General features: G+C 36.8%; 3 protein-coding genes across 5 annotated transcripts; 2 read left to right on the forward strand and 1 right to left on the reverse strand.

The window, feature by feature from the left end:
• Positions 1-301: 301 nt before the first annotated feature.
• On the forward strand, positions 302-3126 carry LOC147280410 (uncharacterized). 3 transcript variants are annotated; one of them, XM_086251594.1, is made up of 4 exons: positions 304-389; positions 780-854; positions 1764-1831; positions 1957-3126. In XM_086251594.1, the coding sequence occupies exons 2-4, from the start codon at positions 815-817 to the stop codon at positions 2872-2874; spliced, it is 1026 nt and encodes a 341-aa protein (XP_086107720.1). In that variant the 5' UTR covers positions 304-389; positions 780-814; the 3' UTR covers positions 2875-3126. The 3 variants fall into 3 exon arrangements, with proteins under 3 accessions (XP_086107718.1, XP_086107721.1, XP_086107720.1); XM_086251592.1 differs by having other exon boundaries at positions 302-854; XM_086251595.1 differs by lacking the exon at positions 1764-1831 and having other exon boundaries at positions 302-854.
• Positions 3127-3913: 787 nt separating this feature from the next.
• Positions 3914-4471, forward strand: LOC147280411 (pectinesterase 1-like). The gene has a single exon (XM_086252203.1). The coding sequence runs from the start codon at positions 3914-3916 to the stop codon at positions 4469-4471; it is 558 nt and encodes a 185-aa protein (XP_086108329.1).
• Positions 4472-4970: 499 nt separating this feature from the next.
• On the reverse strand, positions 4971-10413 carry NDT1 (NAD+ transporter 1). The gene is made up of 9 exons (XM_086250200.1): positions 10075-10413; positions 9738-9833; positions 9325-9431; positions 7751-7799; positions 7508-7617; positions 7271-7365; positions 7086-7174; positions 6914-7008; positions 4971-5645 (listed from the first exon to the last, which is right to left on the reverse strand). The coding sequence occupies exons 1-9, from the start codon at positions 10142-10144 to the stop codon at positions 5409-5411; spliced, it is 948 nt and encodes a 315-aa protein (XP_086106326.1). The 5' UTR covers positions 10145-10413; the 3' UTR covers positions 4971-5408.
• Positions 10414-12474: the final 2061 nt, after the last annotated feature.

Consider the following 12474-nt stretch of genomic DNA (forward strand, 5'->3'; position numbering starts at 1 on the left):
AAGGAAGTTTCATTCATTTATAATTTGGGTCTAAATTTTAATTGTATTTTGAGACATGCCCAAACCGATCAAACCGACCAACCCAACCCGACTTTAATTGGTTTGGTTTGGTTCGGTTGTTTCATCTTCATTGGGTTGGTTTGGTTTGAAAAATCACTAACCCGAAGACATTGGTTTGGTCTACGATTTGGGGGCTAAACCGAACCAAACCGACCCGTGTCCATCCCTACTCCTTATAGCTCGGGTGGTATCGTATCAGTGCAAAAAAGCTCTTTTTGTTTTGCCCATGAAGTGCAAAAAAGCCTTTTTATTGTAAAGAAAGGTTCCAAAATTTCAGCTCTTGCAAATCTCAGCCCGTCCCTACGCACATCCCCTCTTCCGCCGCTTAGGTTGTACTCATCAACACCGCCTCTCTCCTTTTCTCGCTACCCCTCTCTTCCTGTTCCTCTCCCAGAGTCTCTTCTCATCCTCTTTATTTTTTATTTTTACATTTTCTTGTTATGTTCCCAATAGTCACACCCTCTCTCGTTCTCTCGTCCTAGTCTCAGTTTGTTGATTTGGGTCAACAATCAAACTTCTTGTATAGTTTTTTTTTTTTTTTTTGAAAAAACTTATTTATCAGTATTCTTTAATTTTTCTTTTTGGCCATATCCACTGCACTGCACATATGGGATCGTTTGAAACTAGTGCCTGGTTCGAATCTGTTTGTTTCTGTTTATTATAGTGTTGGTTTTTTATGTTTACCAAGATATTAATAATTATTACCATGGAAGTAGCAGTTTTCGTAGATACCAACTTGGGCACTCGCTTGGCCATGGCTGTCTCTCCATACATCACAGCAAGAGACTTCAAGAGTAAGCAAAATAGATTAGGATTAAAATAGAATTAAATTTCATTTCCATTTTCCATTTCTAAAATTATATTTCCTTTCATATTCAGTTAAATATACCCATCTATGCCGTTTTGTTATCTATCTATTGCTTATTTCACTGATTTTGTTTTGGCTTTCCAAAAGTTTGCTTACCCTTGGACAATGTAGCTGTATGCCTGTATTCTGGAAGATCATACGGTGACTCTTTCTGGGTCACTGCAGATTTTGGTTTCCAGAAGACCCAGATGAGTAAGAGAATAAAACTGTGCGTCGTTATTGTGTTTGCATTACAGACGTTTCAACACTAGAGAAAACTTAAATCAATCAACAGAAGAGCCAAAAGTATATAAATGTTCCATCAAAATTACCTTCTTTTGTTTGCATTACATACTTTTCATCCTGTTTTTAGAGTTTTAGAAGTCTAACCCTTGAGTAGGAAGTGATTGAACCTTGTCCATTAGTACTTGGAGGGCCATTCGAGAGCACTACTTGAGAGTTAAATTTCTAGAACTCAAAAAAAAAAAAAAGGTTAAAGGTCTATAAATGACACAAATTTTGACTAGTCTTCAAACTTCTCTCAAAATTTGACGCCATTAGTGACCATGCAGGATTTAGCTAGGTGGTTTTGGTTCTCCAGGGCATGGCTGTCATGCTTTCCTTCTTTGGTATCATAAGCCTGATTAAATATCAATGATTCTTCCCCTTTTCAATAACAAGCAGATCGGACTCTGCTTACACAATCTCCTGCAAAGTGTTTCCTTTTGTTTCTTTGTTTCTTTCTTTTTTTCCCCTTTTTTCAATAACAAGCAGATCGGACACTCCTTTCACAATCTCATGCGAAGTTATTGACATTAGTGCAGTTTGTAACATTCCATTATTATCCATTCTGTAGGGGAACTTGAGAAACAGCACTTCAATTGTTTCTCGAAATCAGGAGAGATCCGAGTTTCTGGACTGATGGTGCACTTTTTTATAATTATGTTTATTTAATTTCTAGATTTTTACTTCTGCTACTGATTCCTTTCTTTATGACCAACATTAATCATTGGTTCGTGCTTCTACTTGTGCACTCCATTATTTATTAGGTCAAACGAAAATCATGCTTGTATCACCTGCCTGATTCAATGCCTATGAAGAGTGCTTTCCAGGGAGTGAAAGGGACATGGTTTCTTCATGTAGAAGCAAGACTTTTGAGTGATTGCAATAGGGCATGCTTACATAAGTATGTGGTCTCTAAAGTTGGTGATCGTGTATCTAAAGGTAGTGACATTGCTCATCCTTTGAATCCAGATTTTCTTACAAGCACTATTAAGAGTAAGACGAAAGGCAATTGTAAGAGGTTGAGGGACAAAAGATTGCGATATCACAAACCTTTACTAGGAAAGCTCAGGAGACCTTTCTACCTTACAAAGAAAAGGAAGAGAACAAAGAAAATTTCCTTAGCATACAAAGTTGATAGAGTTGAAATGGATAGCCAGGGTGCAAATAACACTGCAGTTCTCACTGACAAGAAGACTTTTTCTGATTGTCCATCTATGAGTGAAGTTGGGCCTAAGGAAGAATTGGCTTCCAAACCAATAGCAGATGAGGCCACTGTGACTGAGACTTTGTCAGACGTAGTATCTGTATCTGGTATCATCACTAGATACTTTTCGAATCTTAGTGAGGATGGCCTTTCTACAAGTCCTACAAGGTCTGTTACATCCAGAGTTGTTCAAAGTTGGCCTATAGAATACTTGAAGACCAAAGCAGAAGATAGTTTTTCAAGCATACAAGTGAGTCCCTTGACCCAGTTTGCTGCCAAAAGACCCCTAAAGTTGTTACCTTTGCAATCGCCAGTTGACTTTTGCCAAAGAAGATATAAGCTTAATAAACCTGAAGTTGGGAAACGCCTTGTCATGGCCTCGAATAGTCTTGGGGTTTCTCCAAGTAAGGCACACCCTGCATTATATCTTTGCAGTGTCAAAGATGAAAAGAGTTTTAGGCCTTACCTCTCTGGTTAGTTGATCAGTGATGGTATTGGTGACGTCTGAAAAAAGAAAAAAATTCATGATCCCTAATTGTGCCCTATCTTGTATTAAAAGAATGTGATATCCACCCCCATATTTTTCTCTTTTTATCTCCTATAGTGCAGTACCAGTTTTAAATGTTAGCAAAATTCTTTTTTTGTTTTTCCTATTTTCTGCATGTTTGTTGATAATTTTTTTTGGTTGTTAGGTCTTATTTGAGTGGGTTTATGTATGATTTAGTAAGTTTTAGGAGGTTCATGAGGTTAAAATTTTGAATTTTGAGTTTCTTAAGGGATACATAAGTGTGCTAAGTCGAGCACTTGGTCTATTTTTTGTGGGTTAAGTATGTATTAGGTCAGACAGAAAAAAAGCAGGTATTAGGGGCTCTTTAATTGAAAGCCCTAAAAAAAACTAATAAGAGAAGCTGGTAACCCCTCTCCGACAACCTCCCCTTCATCCAAGCCTGCACCACCGGCCACTTGAAGCTGGCGGCTCCCCCCCTCCCTTTCTCTTTCCTCATGAAACTTCCAGTGCAGAAGTTTCAATTCGAGAGACAGAAAGAGAAGGATGGAGAAAAAGAAGAGATCGAGAAAGAGAATGAATGAATGAAGGAATGAAGGGAGGGAGGGAGGGAATGTGAAGTTAGTTCAAAGCCATATCATAAATAGAGAATTATGATTAATAGGAAATAGATATAAAACTGTACAAAAATCAGCAACAAAAAGAGAAACTGTCTACAAAAAATACTAAAGCTAGCCATTAGATGAGAGGACAAAATATGGTAAAAATGTACAATAAAATTGCAAGCAGTAGGTCGTAACTAAATCATCCTAATTTTAAGCAAAAGCAGTAGTTACCCTAAATGCTATTACTGTTATAATTTGCACGACATTCACTCCATCAATCCCGCGTTTAAAAGAAACGATCGACCTTAACTTTCTCTACCCTTTATTTCCCCATCTCCCAACTTTTGCTCCCTAAACTTGTCTCTCCTCTTCTACCTCCTTTACCTCCTCCAGAGAGAAGAGAGACAATGGAGCTCATCAACAACCGCATCCTCCTCATCATATCCATCGCCTCTCTTCTCCTCTCTTCCGCTCAAGGCACCCCGACGCCAGCCCCAGTCCCCGTTCCGCAAGACGATCCTTCTCTTGAAAAAATCTGTACAAAAACTGATAACCCTGCTCTTTGCTCCAGCACCATCCTGCCTTCCCTACACGGAAATGTCGACCCTGTCACTGCCCTTCAAATAGAAATTAAGGAAAGCTTAGACCGCATGCAAAAGGCGGTCGCCCAGATGAAGAAGATGGTCAAGGATCCCTCTACATCGACGGTTGATATCTCATCCCTTGAAGTATGCCAAGAAGTTTACGAATCTGCAGTAGATGACCTCAACGGTGCCATTGATGCCATTGCCACACACGATGTTGCTACTTTAAAAACCACGCTTAGTGCAGTGATTACCGATATTAGTACGTGTGATGATGCCGTCGCTGAGTCTCCGGGTTTCAAGTTGCCCTTCAAGGAAGAAGACGTTGCTACACTACGTAAGCTGGCAAGCAATTGCATGGCCATCTCAACATTGCTTTGAGCCTTTAGATCAATCAACTATTCCCTTCAATCCATTCCAACAAATACTACAAATTTATTGGAAAAGGGAATATATTGTTGAGAAAACTATTAACTCTGTTTTTCTTTTTCTCAAACTATTAATTAATATTAACAATATCACATGCAAGCAGTGCAATAGCATAGACAGCAAGTTTACTCCTTAAATTGGTGCTGCGGATCACAACCATATCAATTTTATATATAGTAGAACAAAGACACTTTTGGTGCAACGAGAAACTAGAACTGGAATCCACCAGATTGAGAAAAGTATCAAAGATTATATTAAAGACTGAAAGATTGATTGATTAAACAGCAACTATATAGCAACTATGCCTGTACACAGTATCAAATAATTTCTATTTTGATATCAATAGTTTTAAATCTCAATAAATAAATAAAAAAAGGGTATTTCATGTTAAATTTTCTCATCTATTCCAATGTAAGTGGAAAATTATTTCGTAATCTCAATTCCTGACGTGTTCATGGGAATATCAAAACCATTCCATTCATTGTTAGGCAAAAACAAGTACAATTCCTATTCCTTTTTCTACAGTTCCAATGAAACCATCGAGGCCTACTAATACACTAGAATCCAACAAATAACAAGATCATGACAATAATGGAAGTTGAAAGAATAGGCATTCCTCAAAATACCAAATTTTGCAGCCCTACAATATAAACTTTGCCACTTTCTCATCATTACCAGTGTTTAAATGAGTGACATAATCCTCACTTTCCCCCCAAAACAACTTCATGTTACAAATATTTAAGAGGGAATGAGATTGCAATATCTTCACTTTTGGGTAAAAGCTACCAAAAAGTAATGTCTAACCTAATTGAGTTGACGGTATGGAGATTTAAAGGGACATAACCCATCTTATATATCCCATGATATCCTCATAAGCGTATGATCCATCTCACAATGTGTGAGGTTGCGGATCAGGAGGAAATGAAGTAACAAGAAATCGGTGAATCATCTCAAAGCTGGTGAATGTAATTACAGCAGCTGGTGTGGTCCTCAAAAGGTTGGTGGCACACCCACGGTAGAAACCAGGGATGCCCTCTTGATGAAATACCTTTCTAATGCAATCAACAACACCAGAATACCGCTTCTCAGAGTGGTGGCCTTGTTCTTGAAGCCTTGAGCGTACCACCTAAAGATAATATTCGAGGATAAAATATAAATTATTGTTAGTGCACGGTTTTTCAATATGCTACTTTGATAGTTAGCTTATGCTGCAGCTTATCGTATGCACATCACTGAAACAAGGCTTTTAAGGCTGTACCAAGAATATAAAACAAGGTTTTTAAGGTCTTCTCCCCTCTTCCTTTCTCAAAGTATGTATTTTGAATTGATATAATAATAGGTATTTTCAGGGAGGAAGAACTAAAAAATCCAATGAGTGCTTCTATTTTGACCTCCCAAAAAATACTGTCTTGAGTCTTGACCCACCTATTCATTTATTTCCTCAACTTTCCTATTATACCCTTAATGAAAGCCAAAAAAGAAAACCAAAAACCCAACCAGCCACCCCACACCCACTCTCTCTCTCTCTCTCTCTCTCTCTCTCTCTCTCTCTCTCTCTCTCTCTCTCTCTCTTCCTCCCTCCCTCACCCTCTGATCTGGAGGTAGATGGGGCCGCTGGCCACCATCTACCTCCAGATCAGAGGGTGAGGAGAGAGAGAGAGAGAGAGAGAGAGAGAGAGAGAGAGAGAGAGAGAGAGAGAGAGAGAGAGAGAGAGAATGACAAAGAGGGAGGGAGGTCGCCAGCAGTGGGCGTGGGTTTGGGTGGGGGGGATGGGGTGGCTGGTTGGGTTGTTGCTTTCTTTTTTTTAATTTCTTTAAAAGTGTTTTATTTTATTTAAGGGGGTATATAAATGGAAATTTTGAAAAAGGGGGTCAAGATAGTGGTTTGGGAGGGTCAAAGTTGTAAAGGATGCTAAAATCACATGGTTGAATTGGGAGAGGGAGAGTGTCTTAGCCATGCTTCAGCGACAGCATGGCACATTATAGAGAAAACGTCTTAACCATGCTTCAGCTGACAGAGTGTCATTTTAAAGATGGAATAACAAAATCAATTTTGTGCCTATTTACAGAATCAGGATAAATTCAGAGAAAATTCAACAACCAGATTGTTGAAGAGAGAAAGAGTGAAACATTGTCTTCTCATAATCAAGAGACAACAGTTTTTTTCATCACATGCCAAACATAAGTTCAATGAATCTGCAAATTTACTCTAAAGAAAACCACAGAATAATAATGTTTAGTGAATCACTAATCACTTCTAAGACGATAAGTTATTAAGTTCTCTAAAAACTTATGGTGGGTGGCTACCGTTTTATTTAATCCAAGTCAAGAAGATGTCACATATTTGACTACAAAAGGTTAAAATCAAATTCGGAAATTCTTTTAATCTTATACCTCATGTGGATATGTCAATGTCGATGCGAAAATCTTGGAGACAGATGAGGCAATGGCAACATCGCGTGCACTGACTTTATCCATTGTAGTGTTATCTGATATAGCCATATCAAATTAAATACCATACTTCTTTAAAGAGTTCATAAAAGACTAAAAACAGTCGGGTTATTACCTCGATTAGCCAAATAGAATTTTATTTTCTCATAGGTTGGAAATTGGATGGCAACATGACTGATACCCGCCAAAGCAGGTATAAGACCACTGTCAACACACAACATATCAAAGACATCAACATCAACATAAACAATTAGATACATATAGGTTAATACAACTTGATAATGATATGGAATACAAAACCTGTACAAACCACGGATGCCTTCCTCATGAGCTATTCTTGTCAAAGCAGAAAGCGTACTCCTATATGGTACCACACCTGGTCTTATTCCCTGAGTCTGCATGATAAAACAGGAAAAAAGTGAATGTTCAGAAAATAATAATGGAATGCTAAAGTTGCTAGTCTATTGAACACTAGAAATGAGAGAAATAAAACAAGAAGCTCCTCACAAGACATAAATACAATGAAATGAGACACACCTGAAGTCTAGTCTTGACAACCCAAAGTGGATTTGTAGCAATAGTTGTTGCACCTCCAGCACCAGATGCAGCTAACACATTAGCCCCAATAGAAAGATGATGATTCTCATCTATACATGCACCATTGTCAAAACAACATACATACTTAAAAAACAAGATAAAGAAGGATAATGAATTTAACTAAAACTAAAGAGGAATATGAGTTAAACAATCAATCTAAAAAATAAATCGTCATGAACTAACCATCAGAGCAAAGAAAGTTTTTGAGCTGGTCATAAATTGTGAAATAAACCTGCAAAAAGTTGCAATATTTGATTATTCACTAAATAAAAGCACATGCGGGATAAGCAGGTGTTTCAGGAGATGGTCTAAATATGGGTCCGGTCTAGAAAGCGTAGCTCCTGCAGAAGTAATAACAATCAAAACCGTAGATATTTTTGAGTTCCTAGATAAGAAGGCAGGAAAAAAGCATGAGCAACAGAGATAATATTGGAGTAAAAAATCAACATACGTAATGAAAACCTCAAATATCAGAAAGCTTGTGCCGTGGCCAATTTCACCAATGCATATTAAAAGCATGTTTGGTAGTGCCGAAGGCACTACCAAATAACTAAAAGCGCTTTTTAAAGAGTTTGGAAAAGATAGACAAAAGTTCTCGTGCAACTCCAAAAGCACTTTAAGTGCTTTCTAGAGAAGCACCTGATGTAGTGCTTCTAAGTGAATATGCAAGAAGCACTTCGATTTTTAATGAATTTTGTTATGTGCTTCTATAAAAGTGCTACAAACAAAAGCAGTATTGAGCAAAAGCGTCCTGAACAAAAATGCTCCCAAACAGATCCTAGGTAAGCCGAGTTGATTTTTCGTTATTCAACAGATGTATAGAGCTTCTTTCGACACACTCTAAAGCTGCATTTGGATAGGGGGACAAAATGAAAGATTTCAATTCTCTAATAAAAAGACTTTAAAATTATTAGTTTTTTATGTTAATAAAATCATATGTAAATTTGACTATTTGAAACAAGGTGTATTTTAAATACTGAAGGAATGTATCATTTCAAGTTCACTCTCTAATAATTTAAATATCGAGTTCTCCTTTCAATCCACAACAAAAACAATAAAAGATCTATCTTTTATAATATTTAACATTTGGTGTAAACAGTTTAAATTAAGGAACACATCCAAATTCACATATTGAATGCAATCTAAGATATATGCTAAGAAATTTGTTAAGGATGGTATACCTCTCGGTGATTTTGATACTTAGTTTTAAGTGGCTACACACTATTTATAAAAAGAGACAAGAAATCTATATCTACTTAATATTTCTGAATTATTGCATTGTTTTTAGATGCTATAATTTTGTTTTTGTTTTATCTCTACCATCAATACAAGATTCAAATTTCCAACCACTGTGATCTCAATTAGACCTAGCTTACATGCTTGAGCATAAAAACAATCTAACTATATAAAATATAAAAGGGATGCAACTTTGCCCAGGTTGTGAACAAGGAGCTAATTTATTTTTGGGCTCTGGAGCCCAAAAGAACTGCTAGATTGTAGTTACATATCAAGTTCAGAATTCTCATTTTGATAGGATACAAGTAAAAGCAAATGGCAGTAATTCCTCAAGTAACCCCCAAGTTTTTATTTTAGTGGAACCCCGAAGTTTATTTATAAACTCCAAGGCGCAAAATTTTATGCTTAGTTATAACAACCAGCACTTTGTTTCCTACAACATCAAATATTTGTTAATTATCCTCAAGAATTTGCTAACAGGCTATGGCAAGAAGCAAGAACTAGAAAGTATCGAAACTTACTGCCCAATTAGAAAACAATGCCAGCACTGTGGGAGAGAGCCCACGGTACATCCCGCGTAACCCCTCCTTCTGAAATATTTGTTCCAAACTACCAACTATAAGACTACCTGATCACATGGAAAAATATTTTACCTGTCATATAAACTTAAAAAATGCCCAATAAGACTTGTAAAAAATAATATTCATCTCAGAAAAAAAAAACTGTTAGATTGTTTGAAATAATGGCAAAACGAAAAGAAGAATACTAGCTTAGAGACGCAAGCTGGCACTAAAGGACCAAAACCAGTTTTCAAGTCATAAAGAATACGTGTGCAAGTTTAATCCAAGGTACACCTGGAACGCTAAGGTAATCTTCTAAACAAAAGAAAGCAAAGATGTGGGTGTGTCTTCGAGTGCAAAGTCCAAGAGCATACCTTTAACATTCCCATTACCGAGCCTTGGCAGCCCGTGAACTTGAAACCTTGTTTTGATAACATCTAAAGGACACACAAATGTTGCAGCAATAACCCCTGCCCCAATTCAAACAATCAATAGTTGAACATAAACAATCAAATAATTCACAACCAGACCACAAGTAGCCATTAAATATCTACAATTTGCTAGTATTCTACATATATCAATATTTCATTTGTCAATCAGAGTAGAATGAAATCATCCAAGATTCTAATTTTTTTTCTTTTCTTGTGTTTTATTCGCTGAATTTATTGCAACCAAACACAAGGTACAGGAAAGCGCGAGAAAATGACATACCGGCAGCGGCACCAGCTCCCGCATTGCAAAGAAGGCCTTTAGGATTAGGGCCGTGAGTATCGACAGCCATGGTTGAATCCCGTCCAATAACCTCGAAAGTACGCCAATTTGTGGGCGAATAATTCGAAGGAGTCCTCTCTGGAGAGGAAGATCAGCACAGCGAACCAGAGTGGCATGGCCAGGGGGAGGTCGAACTACGTGATGGGAACGGTCAAGCACATGAGAGGCTTCGGTTTCTCAACTTTCTCTATCACCAAAGCCTATCAGGTCTTGGCCGGACGAGTCGCCTCAAACGGGTCCCGTTTTCTGCACCAAGCCTATATATTAATGCGACTCTGAATTTACGAATGCTGCTTCTATTTTCTTAATAAAATACTAGGATGGATTATTGTGTGTCCGCTCGTACTGAGGTGGTGGATTCAATCATTCAATTAATTTTTTTGTTATATTGGTGGAAATCGAATTCAAAATTTAACATGATCTTAACATTTACCACACTCACCCTCTCCAAAGACAATTATTTTCTTTTTATGGTGCTAATGGATTCAATCATTTTCTTCCATAAGGTTTTTTTTGGGTCAATTACAAAGTTACCTTCTCAAGTTTGATGTCATCTTCAATCCCTCTATGGAGCCCTATAGGGTTTCAATTTTCTCAATTTAGTACAAAGTTAACTCAATTTAAGACAATGTGGCCCAAGCTACACTTCCGTCTAGTTTGACCGTTTGGTCTAATGTTAGTGGGCCCACCTATATGCTGACATGGACTCAACACAGAACACATATTGGGGATTTTTAGAAGTTGGGTGAACAGTAAAGCATACTGTTGTCTTCTACATACACCCTTCCTCTCACAACAATCAGAGAAATCATGATCATCTTCTTCTTCCTTTGAGTGACAGACAAGATTTGTGTTTAATATATGTAAACTACTTTCATAACATCGACGCAAACAAGAAATCACGATCATCTTCTTCTTCTCCTTCTCCCTCTGGTACCTTTAAGCGACGCAAAGTCTTCCTTCGACTTTGTGTTCTTCGATCTTCCTGTTCGTTGACCTTCTTGGTGCGAAGTCTATGTATTCTGAAATGGAGGGAACTCCACTATGCTTCTGTGGTAGGAGGGCTTGTATGAGCAACTCATGGACTTCCTTGAATCCTGAGAGGAGATTTTTTGGGTGTGAAAAGTAATTTTCTGGGTCCTTATATGGTAGGTTGGTACTGTAATATGACCATTGAATTTAAGGGTTTTTTTTTTTTTTTGGCAAGTGCAAGAGGGATGTGGGTACTTTGGTTGGTATGGTCTTGTAGTTTTGTTCCCCAATGTTCCATAAACCTGAACAAAAATGGTCATGCCTATAATATACATAAAGCACATAAATTAGATAAACTGCTTACCCAAAAAAAAAATTAAGGAGGGTGTACTCAATCCAGATTTTTAAAGACTTTTTTTAAGTGACAGATTTTCATAGACGTTCAGAATTATGATAGACTTTCAAAGAGTTTTATGGACTTTTATAGACTTTTATGAAGTTTTATTAAAAAACTTTCATAGACATTGATAGATTTTCAATGACTTTTTGATACAAATATCATTGTGAAATATTGTAAGATAATAGCATCCGCATATCACAAAGGGCAATGAAAACGCAATGAAATCAGACAGAAGGACAATGAAAAAGTAGTGAAATCAAACAAAAAATGACAAGCTGATGAAAGAATAATCTCCAAAAAATCAAAATTGTTAAGAAACCTACTAATATATTGAATGATCTAAAACTGGTCTTCAATATTTGTCAGAACTTACTATTCAATGTTACATGGATAATGTTAAATTCAGGTAACGTTGACGAAAACGAGCTTCCAAGTGTGAAGACAATTAAATTAAAAAATAAAATAATACATAATGAAAAATGCATATAAGTTTTAAAATTTGAAAGAAATAATGTTGTATTACTACTTAACATATAAGTCAAAAATTTAAATAATGCTGAACTAATCTCTTTATTATTGTATCTAACAGATAAATCTAACTCAAGTTATCCTTGAAGCTCTCAATGTAAACATACAAAAAATAAAAGGGTGGAACAATATATTATAATTGACATGTTGTAAACCCATAAAACTAACTTCTGGAGCACTGAAGTCTGGAGTTAGAACCGTATATGACAGGTCTATTTATATGTAATGGCATAGTGATGGGATAATATAAGGAATAGGTGTATCAATGTTGGAAAGGACATACACGCGCGCATGCAATGCTAAAGGAGGCGGAGAGAGAAAAGGGGAAGCCTTTTCTCAAAAGTCTTTCAAAGTCTTGAGGGGGAATGGAAGAGAAATAAGAAGATTTGGTATATATACTTTAATGCCAAAAGTCTTTCAAAGTCTATGGATTTGAGAAA

Source organism: Dryas octopetala, chromosome 7, assembly GCF_963921425.1.
Source record: "Dryas octopetala chromosome 7, drDryOcto1.1, whole genome shotgun sequence".
In the NCBI taxonomy this organism is placed as follows: Eukaryota; Viridiplantae; Streptophyta; class Magnoliopsida; order Rosales; family Rosaceae; genus Dryas; species Dryas octopetala.